Here is a 14,616-nt window from a genome sequence, read left to right as displayed (position 1 = left end):
TTCGACCCTCCTGTCATTCGGGCTCTGGGTAGCAGGGGTTCCAGGCTGGCACCCCGAGGTGGGCACCAGCCCTCCGAATCTGCCTCTTCTGTGCAGTCTGCCATTTCCTCTGGCTGCTTTCTGCCCTCTGCCCTGAGTCTTACTTTTGCTCCCAGCTGTTTAATATAAGGCCTGTATTCAAAGCTCAAGCCACACGCACGGCATCTAAGGCAACCCACAGTCAAGACCATGCAAGCTTGTCCCCTACAGATACAGCAGCAGACCACAGGTGTGCCCGTAAACACACAGGCTATGAACAGCAGACAGAATCCAAGTACGGGAAAGGAATGCGGCCCGAGTTCTAACCACACTACAGAGCCACTGGGCAGGACACTGCCAAACACGCAGGACACAGACGCAGGCCTAGGCCGTGGACGTCTGAGGACAGACGGGACACTGAGCCAGGAGCCAGAGAAGGCAGCAGAATGCATGGGGCCTGATGCAAGCAACTGAAGTGGGCCGGTGGCCGGAGCGCAAACCCACTGGAACCAAATCACGGGACAAAGTGGGGTGTCCCATAGGGCGCATGTAGAAGGGATCCCTGCGTGCCCTGGCAGCAGCCTGGATCACTTGCATGCGTGCGTGCACACACACACACACTGCCCAGCTCTAGCCATGTGGTACCCAAGAACAGGGAAATGAGCCCCAGTCAGAAGCCGGCTGCTGCAGTGGGGAGGGTCTTGTGGGGTGAGTTTGGGTGTGGCAGTCAGGGTCCCACACTGTGCCCTTGGCTGCCCCCTTTGTGTGAGGTACAGAGTGCCCCAACCAAGACCAAACTGTGCTGACAGCCTGTGTACCGTCCTGGCCATCAGTGGCCTGCTCGCTGTCGCCCTGTGGCCTGGTGCAGCCACTCTGCGTGGGGCTGGGGTCACGGTCCATCTGAACAGGCGCAGCCCCTGGCACTCACCGGGACTATGACTGGCGCCAGAAAACACGGCCCCAGCTGCTTAAGGCTGCTTTGCGTGAAACAATTTGGCTTGGGTGGGCATTCTGGAAGGTGGCCCAACCACCTGTGGGTGGGCTCACGGTCACTGTGCCGCTGGTGAGGCCCGGCTGGAGTGGTCACCGGGAATGACCTGGCGGGCCCCCCCACCCTGCCCTGGCTTGGCCACCACCACCCTTGGCGCTTCCACCTCAGAGCCAGATGGCCATGGCCCGGACCTACTGGGACACGAGACTTAAATCACCCACTGTGAGCTGTGGTCCTGTGCCAAGCTGTGCCTGCTGAGTCAGGACCCTGTCATAGCACCCAAAACAAATCAATGCCTCGGGTGTTACCAGCTATTTCTGCAGTGCAACAGTGCAAACATCATCAAAAAGGAGACTGCAGTGTGGTACTGCAGTTCACCTGACCGAAACCTTACCTTACGGCTCGGCTCTGCAGGGAGTGTGGCTGGCTGTCAGCAGCTGTGAGAAGCCAAACCCCTGCCCCCACCCTGTGATTTCACACTGGGCCCCCTCCCCCAAGTACTGTCAAAGTCAAGGCAGTGGTGAGCCCCAGTGGAGGCTGGCTAGATGGTCACCCCTACTTCTTGGTGAGCCTGCAGCTCCTCCTGTACTCTCCGGGTGGCTTCGGGCTGGCAAGCACCATCTGTGCCTCTGTGAATGCATGGTTCACAATCTGTAAAGACTGCAGCACAGCACTTGCCCTGGGCTCCTCTCCGGGGCTGCTTGTTTTTCATGGCCACATGGAAGCCACAGTTCTCTGTGGCCAGTTCAGAGGATGCTCGATGGAGCGCTGCACCCTGACACCTGGGACTGAACCCAGGAGGGTCACGATCTGCACATGGGCTGCCAGAGTACGGCCTGGAGCTCCCAGCACACCCGCACCTCCCTGGGCCCCAGACACTGCTATGTCCTGGGGGTGCTGCTGGGGCAGATTCCACAGCACCCCACCTCCTGAGTCCCTCAGCTGTGAGGACCCTGCAGCACCCCGCCACCTCTGTCCCAACCTGCCAGCTTCCAGCACAGCGCTTCCATTCTGCAACACCTGGCCGCAGGTGGTGGGCACAGCATGGCTTTCAAGCTGAGAGCCAGCTGCCAGAAAACCCAGCAGTCAGGTGGCTTCTGGGTCAGCCTGGGAGCTGGGTTCCCAACAGTTTAGCCGTGGTGTCAGAGGAGGACCCTCTCCCTCGAGGCCAAGCAGTCTTCCTGTGCCCCTGGAGCTGCAGGGAGGCAGCCTCTAGTCAGAGGCCCAGGCTGCATCCCAAAGAGCTCCCACCAGGAAGGGTGGGGACTGCAGAGCCTTGGGGACAGCAAGAGAGGGTGACAGGTCTTTGAACGCTGGCTCTAGAAAGCAGAGCCTCAGCTATGAGACACCAGACAACGACAGTTACAGACTGTAATGTGTGCTTGTTTTTTTGTACCAGGAACTGAACTCAGGACCTTACACTTGCCAGGCAGGGGCTGCACCCTGAGCCGTACCCCCAGCTCTAATGTGGTTAGTGGACTCTGTGACACTTCCAGTGACAAATCTACAGGACTGCGACCTGGACTGTCCAGAGGATCCTTGGGTCCCTGTGGGGTGGGGATGGCCATGTTTGTTTCAAAGCACAGGAAACCTGCCATGGGTCTGAGATGCACCTATGGGCACATGGAGGGGTCCTCCTGGCCACGATGCTGTGCCCAACCTGTCACTTTAACTGCGGCCGGGGCTGTCCACATAGATGTCACCAGGAGAGCCTTGGGCCCTTGGCTCCATCTCTACCACTGGTGCTGGCCTCAGAGCTCATTGTGCCGCGCCCTGGAGACCCTGCTGGACAGGTCCTGAAGATGCTTCCTCACCTGCAGACAACAGGGACATTTGTCAGTTGGGGCATGGCAGACACAGTGGCATTCCACATAGGAGCTGTCACAGACACTGAGCGGCCTAAGAACATTAGAGCCAACCACTAGGAGCCCCGGCCGCTCTGACCCTGGGGAGAACAGCCTACCCACTGAGGTCAGAGGTCAGAGGTGTGTAGGGGTGCAGGGCCGGGAAGCGGGGACTGGCAGGGAGCCACTGGCCAAGCTTCCTTGGGCAGAATGTTGGGTCTGTGGAGGGGCAGAAAAGCTGGCCCAGGCACAGCTGGCACTGTAGAGTCCCTGCTGGGACATCCCCTGGGATCCTCAAGTCCCTTGGTGTTGGGGACAGAGGTGACATCTCTCCCTCCACCCTTCAGATACCCACAGCCGTAAGAGGACACGTCTGTTCCGGGCACAGTGGCAGCCAGGCCCCAGGTGCTATCCACTGCCCCAGGTTACCGGGCGACTTGGCTTCCCTCTGCAGCGCCGCCCTGCCCACCTTGTAGCCCAGCTCCTTGGTCTTCTCCTCCAGCAGCACATACTTCTCCCGGTTGCGGCTCACGTGCTCCTGGCTGCCCACGCGCTCCACGTGCTTCAGCTTCTCGTGCGAGATCTCCAGCTGCTTCTGGTAGTGGTTGTGCTTCTCAATCTTGGCTTCGAAGTGCTTGAGTTCCTCCTGAAAAGACGTTCAGAGACTTGGTTTTCTCTGACCTTGAGGTCCCCTCACGCCCCAACCTGATAGCCACGGAGGACCTCTGCGCCCACCCCGCACCGGGTCCCAGGCTTTCTTCTTGCTTGCCTGGACCCACCCTGGCCCTGGGCCTGGGAATGGGAATTGTACCCCCACCATGTGTGGGTCCCATCCTGGCCCCACGTGCTGGCCAACCCTGGGCTCCAGCATAACCACAGCGACCTCTAAGCCCCACCTGGACACAAGACTGGCTCCTGGCATCAACCCCCTGCGCCTAGGGAGGCTGCTGTCTCCCATCTGCCTCTCAGTCCTGGCCTCGGCCCCTATGGGTGCTGACACACAAGACAGCTGGACCCAGGGGGCCCTTTCAGCTCTTTGAGGTCAGCCCAGGCTACCCTAGTCCCACGTGTGACAGAGGCCATGGTCCCTGCAGCTCCTCTCCCCATCCCAGTGCTGCCCCTTTTCACAGCTCCTGCTGACCCCACCTTGCCAGCCCCATCCACCGTGTGGGCACAGCAGGAGCTCTGGGCCCACACACCCTGTACCCGAAAGGTACAGACACTCTATGTGCAGGGGCCTCGCATCTCCTGGGGCCTGGCCTCTCACCTCACGGCCCCTCTTTCCTCCTCAGCAACCCCCTGGCCTCATCACTCAGCTTCGTGTGACCCCACACCCAGCTGGCCTGGACTAAGACCCTGCTAGGTTTCACCTTGGTGTGGAGGTGCCAGACCCTTCCCAAAGCCTGGTGCATGGAGACCCCTCCCCTCTTTGTGGGACATCTCAGCCAGCGCCACCAGGGCCACTTCGTCAGCGCCCACTGTCCCAGTTAGGACAATCACCCAGGCTGTGCCCGGCCTGGCTGTGCCCTGGCTGTCCCGCTGGGCTGTGCACAGGGGACCGGGGAGGCAGTGGGCAGGTTCAGCTGTGATGAGACAGCAGCGCTGGTGCCACCCCGGGAAATGGATGGGGCGGCACCTGCGGCTCCTTACCCGGAAGGACTCCAGCTCCTTCTTGGTGAAGTTGGCCGTCTGTGCCAGGTCCCACAGGTCGATCACCCGGGGCTCCTCGAACTCTGCAGGGGAGCAGGTGTGAGCTCAGCAGGGCAGGGCACACACCCAGGCCACGAGGGGGCAGAGGGACTCGAGGAGAGACAACAGGGTGCGGCAGGGGAGGGAGGCACAGCTGCACCTGGGCTACTCACCTGCGGCAGCACCGTAGCCCTGGTGGCTGACCTTGCGCAGGCGGTCGAGGCCCTGGTGGATGCTGTGCAGCTTCGCCTTGAGCTCGCGGTGCCTGTCGTATAGGTCGTCAGCCTTGCCGTGGCTCGGGTCCACGGGGCTGATGGCGTTGTTGTAGGCCTCTGCAGACACAGGCAGGGGCCTGGTGAGGACCCCAGCCCACACAGGGCACAGAGGCACCGAGGCCACCTGCAGTCCTGCGAGTCCACAAACCCTCTGGAAAACTGTGTGGGAGACCTCGGGAAGTGGGGGGGGGGGCTACAAGGGCAGAAAAGGAGCTGAGGGTGACAGAATGAAATAATGAACTGTGTGGCACACGTGCAATGTCCCGAAACGAGTGTGTGCTCCGAACTGCTGATGTGCTCTGAAGGAAGCGGAATGTCTGAGCCGTCACCCAAAACAAGGCCTTACATTCACTCAAAAACCAGCCCTCTCCTGGATGTCTCCTGCTGCCACCTTAGCAGCTGCTGGGCAGTGATGGCTCATGCGGTCTCAAAACACAAGACTGCATGTGACAGGCATGCCATCCCTGGCCTGGAGCCACACCCCAGGCCTGTGATTCGCAGGGCTGCCCCAGAGACTGGGAGAGCTCACTGGCCTGACCCTGCATAGTCACGGGGGCAACCTGGGGGACTCCAGAGGGCCTAGCCTCTTCCTCTCCAGCACTGCTTCCTTGCTCTGCTTCAGTCGCCGTGAACTGAGCAGCGTCCTTTCCCTGCACCCTTCCACCATGTCTGCCTTGCAGTCGGCTGACCATGGACTGAATCCGAGACTGTGAGCCGATAAACCTCCCTCCTTTAAACTGGGATGCTAGGACCTGTGTCCAGTCGTGGGACCAGCTTCCACGGACTCTAAGGTCTCGGAGTCCTCCTCTGGGGAGGAGGCCGCACAGTCGGCAGGAGGTGGACACTTCAGTGCATGGAGGGAGGACAGTGAGCAGAGCCACCCGCTCCCTCAGCAGTGCCCCACCACCAGCATGGCACTGAGGATGTCTTTCCAGTCACAGAGCTGGGGTAACCTGAGAGAGGGCATGGCGGGCTCCACCCACAGCTCTCAAGGTCAGCACGGAGCGGGAAGGGGAGGGGAGGGCCCCGGACGCACCCTCAGCCCTGCTCAGCGTGTCCAGCAGCACGTTGTACTCGTGGACCTTGTCTCTGTGGTGCAGGAACTCCCGCCACAGCTTGGCCAACTCTTCTGGGGAGAATTTCCCTGACGTCTTCGCCTGAGAGGGAGGGCACCAGGCTGAGCACCCTGAAGCTGCCACCCGCTCACAGGGCAGCCACCTGGGCGGGGGGGAGAACCCTGGCAGGTAAAACATGAGGCCTTGCACGCCCCTCTCAGGCTCTGACCCCCTCACTGGGCAGGTGCGGAAAACCAATCCCAAGCCCAGATTTGGTAGGGGGCCGTGGGGGCTGGCTGGCTGGCTGTGTCCAGTGAGGACAGCATGGCCACCTCCCCAGGGGACACCCGCAGTCCCTCATCACCCCACCTGCCTCAGACTGGTCTCTATGTCCTTCCTCCTGCCCCCTTAATACCTCAGGACATCGGTTAGGACAGGACCCTGACTCATGGGCCTGTGGCACAATGTGCTAGGCCAAACAGACCACACCATGCCACAACGGACCCCGCCAGGGCACCTGCATCCCAATGGGGAAAGCTGGGTAACCCAGCACCACCCACGCCTGCCAGGCACAGCAACAACACAGGCAGGCAGGCAGACAGACCAACAGACACTCCCCACTGAGGGCATTCTTCCTAGCCACAGAAGCTGGTCTACAGTATCGGATATAAGTGAAGAATTCAGCCGCGCCAGGGCCATGGCTCAAGAAATACACTGTGACCCCTGAAAGCCTTCTTTCGCCTGTGTCCTGGGGATTCAACCCAGGGTCTTGCACACACCCACAGCTCACAGTTTTGACACAGGCTCTTGCTAAACTGTTCAGGCAGGGCTTGAACTTGTGATCCTGCTGTCTGAGTCTCCTAGAGTGCTAGGGTTACAGGCAGTCACCATGGCTCTAAACGCATTCCAGACACCTGCGGCTCTACATTTATAAACTGAACAGACTTCCTTGTGGAGACAGCAGGGACATTCTAAACAGGAGACATCACCACAGAAGACCAGCATCCACTAGAAACGGCCCCTGCCCCAGCCATGCCACCACCCTAACAACCTCAGGATAAGTTTCCGGAAGTGGGGAAACCAGGTACCTTGTGCCACAGCTTTTCCAGCCGAGGGTCGCCCAGCCCATCGTCCTGGGTGTCGCCGGCTAGTGCGTTGCTATGCACCACCTGTGCGTCCTTCCTGCCGTCCAGCCCGTACCTGGCCAGGATGACTGGGGGGAAGCTGCCAGTGAGCTGTCTCGGCTGCTCCTGGGCACGAGATGGTTTGCTCCTGACCTTCCCAAACTTTCCCTCCACTGCCACGGTGGTCTGGTGGTAAGGAGGCTATAACCCAGGCATGCTGCCAGGGCAGGACTATGTGCCAGGCCAGTTGCATGGATTCTCAGGGACACAGCAGGGGCAGAGCCCAGCGTGGACAGAGCAGGACAGTGCACGGGGCAAGCGGGGAGCCTGGTGCCCTGATCCTGTGTTCATCCACGGGCCGGGATGGCAATGCCAACATCTCAGCTCAGGGTAGGCGGAGTCAGTGTGCTGGCCACCCAGCTGGGACGCCCTGGCCCTTGCTGCCCTGCACCTGTCATGTGCACATGATGGGGGGTCCAGGAGCTGACCCCTCTGTGGATGCAACAGACTCCTGACTCCTGAGCTCTGCCTGTGCCGGCCAGGCCTCCTGCCCCCCACCCCATCACCTCCTGCATGCCTGCCTGTCACTGGGCAGGTGAGTGTCCTGCAGCCAGGAACCCATCGTGTGGCCCATCACAGCCCCTGATTGTCACAATGTGACTCCCAACATCCAAAATCTGCCTCAGCACAGCAGCCCAGCAGCCCCAGGCTGGCTGCGTGTCCCTGTCCCTGGAGTCCCTGTCCTGCGGTGAACCCCACTCAGGAGTCGGCACAGCAGCTGAGGCCACACTGTTGGGAGCCGATGAAGCTGGAGATTGATCACACGTGTGGGGCTAAAGCAAGGCTAGCCCAGAAAAAGCAAAAAGACCAAAACAAGCTGTGTAAACAGGGTGTTCCAGCACCAAGAAGGCAGGGGCCCAGGCCTGCCAGGCAATGGGTTGCTGGGCAGAGGGGCTGAAATTGCCATCATCTTTCCCAGTATATAAATAAAGGTGCTACAGTGGTTGAGCAGATCCTCTCCTCCCATCAGGGGGACAAGGGCTCCTCCTGACCCCAGCTTTGTCTTTTATTTTTCTCATCCTCTCGCCAGTCCTCTCACCCCAAGAACTTCAGGAGCCACACTGGGTTGTGACACTATACCATAGTGCCTGTCCCCAGAGTTCAGCACCATGCACCCAAAGCCCCCTTGTCCTGACCCCAAACTTCACGTCATCAGTTGGAAGCCAGTGACACTGAGGCCACACAGCTGCCCCACCCCCACCCCGACAACTGGGGCGCACCGTTGAGATTTCGGACGAGCGAAGCCTCCTTCTCCCCATCCTGGTCCAGCCCTTCCGCCTTCAGCTTCTTCAAGCTGAGCTCGTCTCGCTCCTGCATCTTCAGGTCAGCGTGCAGCTCGGCCAGCTTCACGGGGGAGAGGTGCAGCTGCTGACAGGAAGAGGGTAGTGTGACAGCTGGCTGGGTGACCCTGCAGGAGCTGCCCAACACTGGCCTGGAGGATGGTGGCGTCCCTGACAACAGAGCTCAGGATCCCCCCCAACCTGTTCACAGAGAAGCTCCCCAGGGCCAGGAGCCCAGCTGGAGAAACCTTGAGGAACAGGACCTGGAGAAGGCAGCTGCTGTGGCCAGGCTCCTGGGACATGGATGGGTGTCCTTCCTGCACCACACCGGCACCTGGTGACACTCGCCAGGTAAGTGGGGTGGGAAGGTGCAGGCACACAGGATGCGGTGTGTAGAGGGAGCAAGCCTCCGCTTCACTGTGCGCTGCCCAGCTGTAACGGCCCCCACGGCTCTCAGACCCGCTGACTGCAGCCGTTACCATCTCCGAGGCCTGGCCTATATGGTTGGAGCCAGGCTTCTGGGCCAGGTCCCCAGGGCACTGGCCAGTCCGTGCCCAGCTTGTTTGGTACAGCACTGCTCTTCTCAGGGGAGCCGAGCAGTGGCCCCCATGTAGACATAGCAGAAGCGCAGGCACTTTTACGTGGAGCGCAATGTGGGGGGCATCACGCCCAGCGCGGGACGCCTTATCTGCTTCAGCACCTGCCCCGGCCTCTGGCACCTCTTGCTCCACTCTGCCCATGCCCAGGCCAGGTCCAGCCCAAGGGCAAGGAGAGCCTGGTCATAGGCCCTGTCCTCTAAGGATCTGAGAACAAAACCTGGACTAGGCAGGGTGCCTGTCAGGTCCCATGTCCTCCTGAACACTGACCCTGGGTGGGGTGAAGGACTCAGGTGAGTTCTCCATGGTAAAAAAGTCACCACCAGCTGGCTCCAAGTGGATGGTGGCCGGCAGGGCAGCTCTTCCTCCGAGGAGTGTCTCTCTGGTCTCTCCTGGACACAGGAGTGTTTTGGCCCCACCTCCCTGGTCTGGGTTCCAGGCTTCTCAGCTGAACTGGCCCTGTACCTGGCCCCCTGCCTAGGGTACCCACTGAACCCTGAATGCCCATCAGGAACTCTGGGAGGGCCCAGAATAACTGCTACCCCCATGTCCTCTGGGGGCTCCTCAAGGGCAGCAGGCAGGGTCAGGAAGCCAGGGAGAGGGTGCAAGTCTGTGGACCCATATTGGCTTCTCACAGGCATCCGGCCAGAAAGAAACCCTGCAGGCCTGCTTCGGGGTACTGAGACCCCATACACCCAACTTGCTTCCCACCAGGAAGTGGTAGCTGAGGTTCTAGGTTTGTTCTCTGCAGCAACACTGGCAGTGTCTTCGTCTAGACTTGCCCACTCTGGGCTGCAGGGAAGGGACCTACAGCCGCCTTGGCTTCCCGGCTAGCACCTAACTCAAGGGCAGCCTGAGGACCCCGGCCTCAGACAAACTCTGCAGTGGGGTCCTTGCTCACAGGCACAAGCAACGACCCCAAATCACCCCTCATCTGACTCTGTGCTCTCCCTTCTCCCTCCCCAGGGCCTGGGGATGATGAGGGAAGGCGTCCCCTGAGCTGCAGAAGCTGATGCACACGCAAGTGTCACTGCTGCCCTCCCAAGTCACCAACCCTGTGGTCCCTGGTCTCAGGGTCTACACTGTGCACTGCACACCCCACATCTGATTGCTGTCAGCAAAGAGCAGCTCAGGGCTGAGGGTTGGTGCCCAGGGCGACCAAGCTAGCAGCTGCATAGAGTGAGGACAAGTGGGTCACACCCCTCTCCCCCACTTGAAGCCAAATGCAGAGCAGAAAGGTCAGGGCTGGGAGTGGCTGAGGGCAGAGTGTGTTTTAGCCTGTACGAGGTCCTGGGTTTGACTCCCAGCACTGCACAAATGAAAAGAAAAGGGACTAGTCAAATATTAAACTTCGGGTAAATCTTCACTACCCACAAGACTGCACACCAGGAAGGTAGTCTCTCCCTAACTCCCTGGAGGGTCCATGTCACTTCTAGCCCCTTGAGGTGCAGCCCCAGGAAACCAGGCTATCTTGAGCCACCTGGCCAAGAAGGTGCAGGGCTCCGTTGGGGAGGACTGGCCATGACATGCCCAGGGCTGATCCTGAACCAGGACAAGCCAGCAGCCTACCCCGGGTGCTAGGCTCCGACCTACTGGCTGGGGCACCATGGACCTAGGCATCAATCTGGTGTATTCCTCTTGCTGTGGAGCATCTGGGCTAAGTGCCTGTCCCCTGAGCTCTAGGGATCAGAGCCAAGGGTGCTGCCTCACCCCAGGGGTTGCTGGGGCACTTGGCTTGCCTGGCCAGTGCGAGGCGCCATTTGGGGGCAGGGTGCCCTGGTTGTTGGTCTGGAAGTGTGATGTCCAGCCCTTCTTGGTGACAGGGAACAGGAAATGGAAGCACACAGCCATGATGGGGACAAGCATGGGGGTCTGCTGCACCCTGGCGACCACGTGCCTGACCTCAGAGTGCGCAATGTGTACTTTCCTGCCAATGAGAAACACAAACTCTGAGCCAGGCAGAGTGACACATGTCTGTAATCCCAGCACTCTGGAGGCTGAGGCAGCTCAGCAGTAGCTATCTATGCAAGAGCTGGAGCTGTAGCCCAGAAGCAGAGCACTTGCCTAGCACATGCGAGACCCTGGTTCAATCCTCAGTACCGGAAAGTGATAAAGAAAGGAGAAACAGAAAGTCAAGCTCCAGGGTCCTAGGCCAAGGGTGAGAGGGACTCGGCCCTGACTGCTGCAGCAGTGCCACGCAAACCTGTGGAGCCCGCTCCCCTTGGGGTCACCCAAACACACGGCGGTTTGTGATGGAGAGGCCTCCAGGAGGTCTCCAGGGGCACCTGGCAGCCAATGCCGAGGTATCTCTCTCCCCAGCGCCAAGGGCAGCCTCGCCTGTCCTCACTCAGGCTTGCGCCTTGTGACACTGGATGAGTAGTCACAATGACAGGAACAGAAGGGGCCCAGGAAGAACTGCTACAAGATTCACAGCTTGACTAAGCATCTAGAAACAGAAAGGGTGGTGTGGAGTCGGGGTGCAAGAGGCGGGAGGGCTGCAGCCATCACAGCTTTGCAGTCCTCATTTCCCACCCCAGCCAGAAAGCCAGCAAAAGGGAGCGTGTCCTCAAGAAGCAGGCTCTCTGGAAATCAGACTGAGCTTCTGAAGTCCCCTAGGACCTCCTATTTGTCCAGCAGAAAAGGCTGGAGGGTCTGGAAAGGTCATGGAGCCCAAAGCCCTGGCAGGGCCAGGACAACAGGCATCCAGCAGTGACTGCAAACAGCAGAGAGTGGGGGAAATGCAAGGCAAGAGCAAACAGATTCAGAGAGGGCTGGGCCCTGGAGAACCGAGGGACTCAGGGACCAGGCACAGCAGGAGGGCAGTGACCTCCCAGGAGGTCTAGGGAAGCTGCCCGGGCAGGGAGTCACAGCAACCCAGAGGCTTCCTGAGTGTCTTTCTGGTTCCCCAAACAGTCCTACAGGGAGCTCTATATCTACAATAGTGAAAATCTGGGGACAGAAACTTCTGGTCCCTGCTGCTTGGAGGCTCTGTCTCTTTTCCTAGGAAGGCACCCTGCCTCCCCTGCCCACAGAGCTGTGTCACCCCTGCAGGCTCAAGACTGCAAGAAGGGGCCACCCCAGCAGCACCACAAGGGCAGGCACGGGAGCAGCAGTGAGGAGAAGCAACTCCTCATCCCCAGGATCCCTGCACCAGCCTCCCCCTACCCCTTTAAGGCCAAAGTTTCCCCACATATCCCCTCTGAAAATTACCCTTTTTTTTTTTGGTGCCAGGGATAGAGCTCATGACTTTGCGCTTGCCAGGCCAAGCAAACTGCCGCTGAGCTAAATCCCTGACCCTGAAACTTACCCTTATTCTAAAAATTATTTACTCAGAAACTCAGGCAGGGCAAGCAGAGTACTTATTAATCTCCCTCGCTTTGGAGATGAAGATGAAGATAGAGGCCCAGAGAGGTAGGGGGCAATCTAAATCCCCATTTCCCTAAACAGGAGCCTAACCACTGAGATAAGGAGAGCAGCTGACCCCAGGTCACAGGGTTCGAACCGGTTCAGCCCCTGGTTGACTTTGAGGATGCCCTTTCCTCCTAGGCCTTGTAACCTTCACTTCCAAAAGGAAGAGGTCAGAGGCTTGTCCCTCTGACTGTAGGGTTCCCTTGTGTTCTAATGGCCCCTCCTTCTCCCCAGGTTTCTGGGACTTCTGCTGTCCCCGGACAAACCTGGGCCATATCACTTGCCCTTGTTTCGCCAGAGAGCCAAAAAAGGCAGACCTCTGCGGCAGCCCGGCTCCCTGGCGGGGAGCAGACCCCTCTGGCGGGGGCGCAGACCAGGCCCTGGGCATGGCTTAGCCCTGGGGTTCGTCCCGTCCCCGTTGCTCCCGCAAGTCCCAGCGCCCCAGGTCCCTCCCAGGCACGTGAGGTTGGGGAATCCGGGCTGAAGGTGGCGTCAGGGCTGCAGGACACCGCTGCCACCTGCTCCGCCTGAGGGTGAGCCCGCCACCCCTGCTCTCCACCCCTGCTCTTGGGACCCCCTGGCTTCCCCGGTCCCCGCTCGCCCGCACCCCAGGGCCCCGCCCGTCCCTGGTCACCTCCCCAGACCCTACCCACCACCCCAGCTCACCCGCCGGGCCTTCTCCCAGAGCTGGTTCAGCTTCTCCATGCGGAACTCCTCCCCCGGCTCGCGCGACGCGGGCGGCGGCGGCGGCTCGTTCTTCTCCCGCGAGTACTTGCCACCGTGGCTCACCGCGGGCGGAGGCCCGAGGAGGAGCAGCAGCAGCAGCGGAGCCATGGGTACCGAAACGCCTGCCCTGCGCGACGCCATGGTCTTCTGCCTCGGGCCCCGCCCTCCGCGATAGACAGCCTCGCCCCTCCCACCTCCAGGCCCCTCCCACGCGCCCTATCCCGGGCGCCTCCTAGGTCCTGGCCACGCCCACAGAACAGGTCACGTCCGCGCGCCCGCCCCTGGTCGCAGGCCGCGCCCACAGTCGCTTTCTAGAACCGCTTCTGCAGTCTCCCGGTTGTAGGCTGCAGGAAGAGCTGAGCTGTGCCTGGGGCGCGTAGGCGACGCCTAGCAACCCCGAGGCAGCGGCGGGAGGGCAGGTCCTGGGGGAGGAGAAGGTTCCCACCTTCACCCGCGCCGGGCTTCTTGCGGCCTGCGGGAGGCCTGGATGGATGTGCCTGACTGCCCAGGGCATGCAGAGGCCCAACGCCGAGGTTTGGGGTTCCGCAGAGTCAGGAGAGCCATCTGGAGACGAGGGCCGAGGGCCGGGAGCATAGCAAGGAGATAACAAGGAAGGTGTGGGGAATTGTCGCGCCGTCAAATACCTTTACCTTAAAACCATCCTGTTTTTCCACAAAGGGCCTAAGGTTCCTGTCATCAGGGTGACCAGCTGTCCTTGGCCTGTGCAGTAGGGTGATAGCCCATGTTCCCTGTTTTGTCTGGTTGTTTCCTTATCCCTGGAAGAGGTGACTTCAGTCCCCAGCAGGTACTCCGTCCCAGCCAGAGCGCAAGCAGTTAGGTGACCACTGTGGAGCCCTGCTGCGCTCCTGTCCTCACCTCAAAGGAAGGCGTTCCTGGGTAGTGTTGGGGCTCTGGGTAGGGAATTGGGGATCCAGGGTGCCTCAGCTTCAGGAGAGCTTCCATGCCTGCTTCCCTCCACAAATGGGGGGCAGAGCACCCAGGGCTGGGGTGGATGGGCCAGTCAGTGACCTACTTGCGTGGATAGTCACATGATCACACTGACATGGAGCCCTGGGGCTCGAAGGCCGGCTCCTATTAGGAAAAGGAGACTCAGCCTTGGCACCGTCTTCTTAGAAACTGGTGGAGGGGGTGCTGGCTGCAGCAGATGGGGGGGGGCTGGTGTCGGCGCAAACTAGCTGTGACCCATGGAGGACAGAGGGGCTGACAGGACGCGCACTGGAGCAAGTTGTCCACTGTGTGCTGCTATCCACTGTCTGGAACCTGTCTCAGTGAGCCTAGGACTTCTGTGGCACCGGATGGCCAAGACCCCTTTTGAGGGACCCACTCTGCTTATGCCTGAAGCACCATCCTTTGCCCTGGACCTGTGGCGTGCTAGACTAGCTCTGTTCTCAGCTGTGTGTGCAGTCAATCATTGCATCTGCTGCATCTGCTGGAGGGGTCGGGCGGGGCGGGGGGGAGACAGAAACAATAGCAAAACAGCGACTGGCAAAAGCTTGGACTTATAGGCTTGGCACGGAGGTGCACAACTG

At 60.3% G+C, this 14,616-nt stretch overlaps 1 protein-coding gene and 1 long non-coding RNA gene across 4 annotated transcripts in view; one reads left to right on the top strand and one right to left on the bottom strand.

Annotated features, from left to right (window-relative positions):
• Positions 1 to 2,371: 2,371 nt before the first annotated feature.
• On the bottom strand, positions 2,372 to 13,243 carry Lrpap1 (LDL receptor related protein associated protein 1). 2 transcript variants are annotated; one of them, XM_004999885.4, is made up of 8 exons: positions 13,007 to 13,243; positions 8,277 to 8,424; positions 6,961 to 7,085; positions 5,854 to 5,974; positions 4,716 to 4,874; positions 4,504 to 4,586; positions 3,323 to 3,499; positions 2,372 to 2,823 (listed from the first exon to the last, which is right to left on the bottom strand). In XM_004999885.4, the coding sequence occupies exons 1-8, from the start codon at positions 13,205 to 13,207 to the stop codon at positions 2,761 to 2,763; spliced, it is 1,077 nt and encodes a 358-aa protein (XP_004999942.1). In that variant the 5' UTR covers positions 13,208 to 13,243; the 3' UTR covers positions 2,372 to 2,760. The 2 variants fall into 2 exon arrangements, with proteins under 2 accessions (XP_004999942.1, XP_003461902.1); XM_003461854.5 differs by having other exon boundaries at positions 8,277 to 8,421.
• Positions 12,801 to 14,616, top strand: part of LOC134471419 (uncharacterized) — a 29,940-nt gene continuing 28,124 nt past the window's right edge. The window contains exon 1 of one of the 2 annotated variants that reach the window (XR_010040903.1): positions 12,801 to 12,873. This is a non-coding gene — a long non-coding RNA (uncharacterized LOC134471419). The remainder of the gene's footprint in view (positions 12,874 to 14,616) is intronic. The other variant, XR_010040904.1, reaches the window with a different exon arrangement.

Source organism: Cavia porcellus, unplaced genomic scaffold, assembly GCF_034190915.1.
Source record: "Cavia porcellus strain 051 isolate PalLab524CR breed Dunkin Hartley unplaced genomic scaffold, mCavPor4.1 scaffold_18, whole genome shotgun sequence".
NCBI classification, from domain to species: Eukaryota; Metazoa; Chordata; class Mammalia; order Rodentia; family Caviidae; genus Cavia; species Cavia porcellus.
The sequence above is the reverse complement of the archived record's forward strand: the minus strand, read 5'-3'. Positions and strand labels throughout refer to the sequence as shown.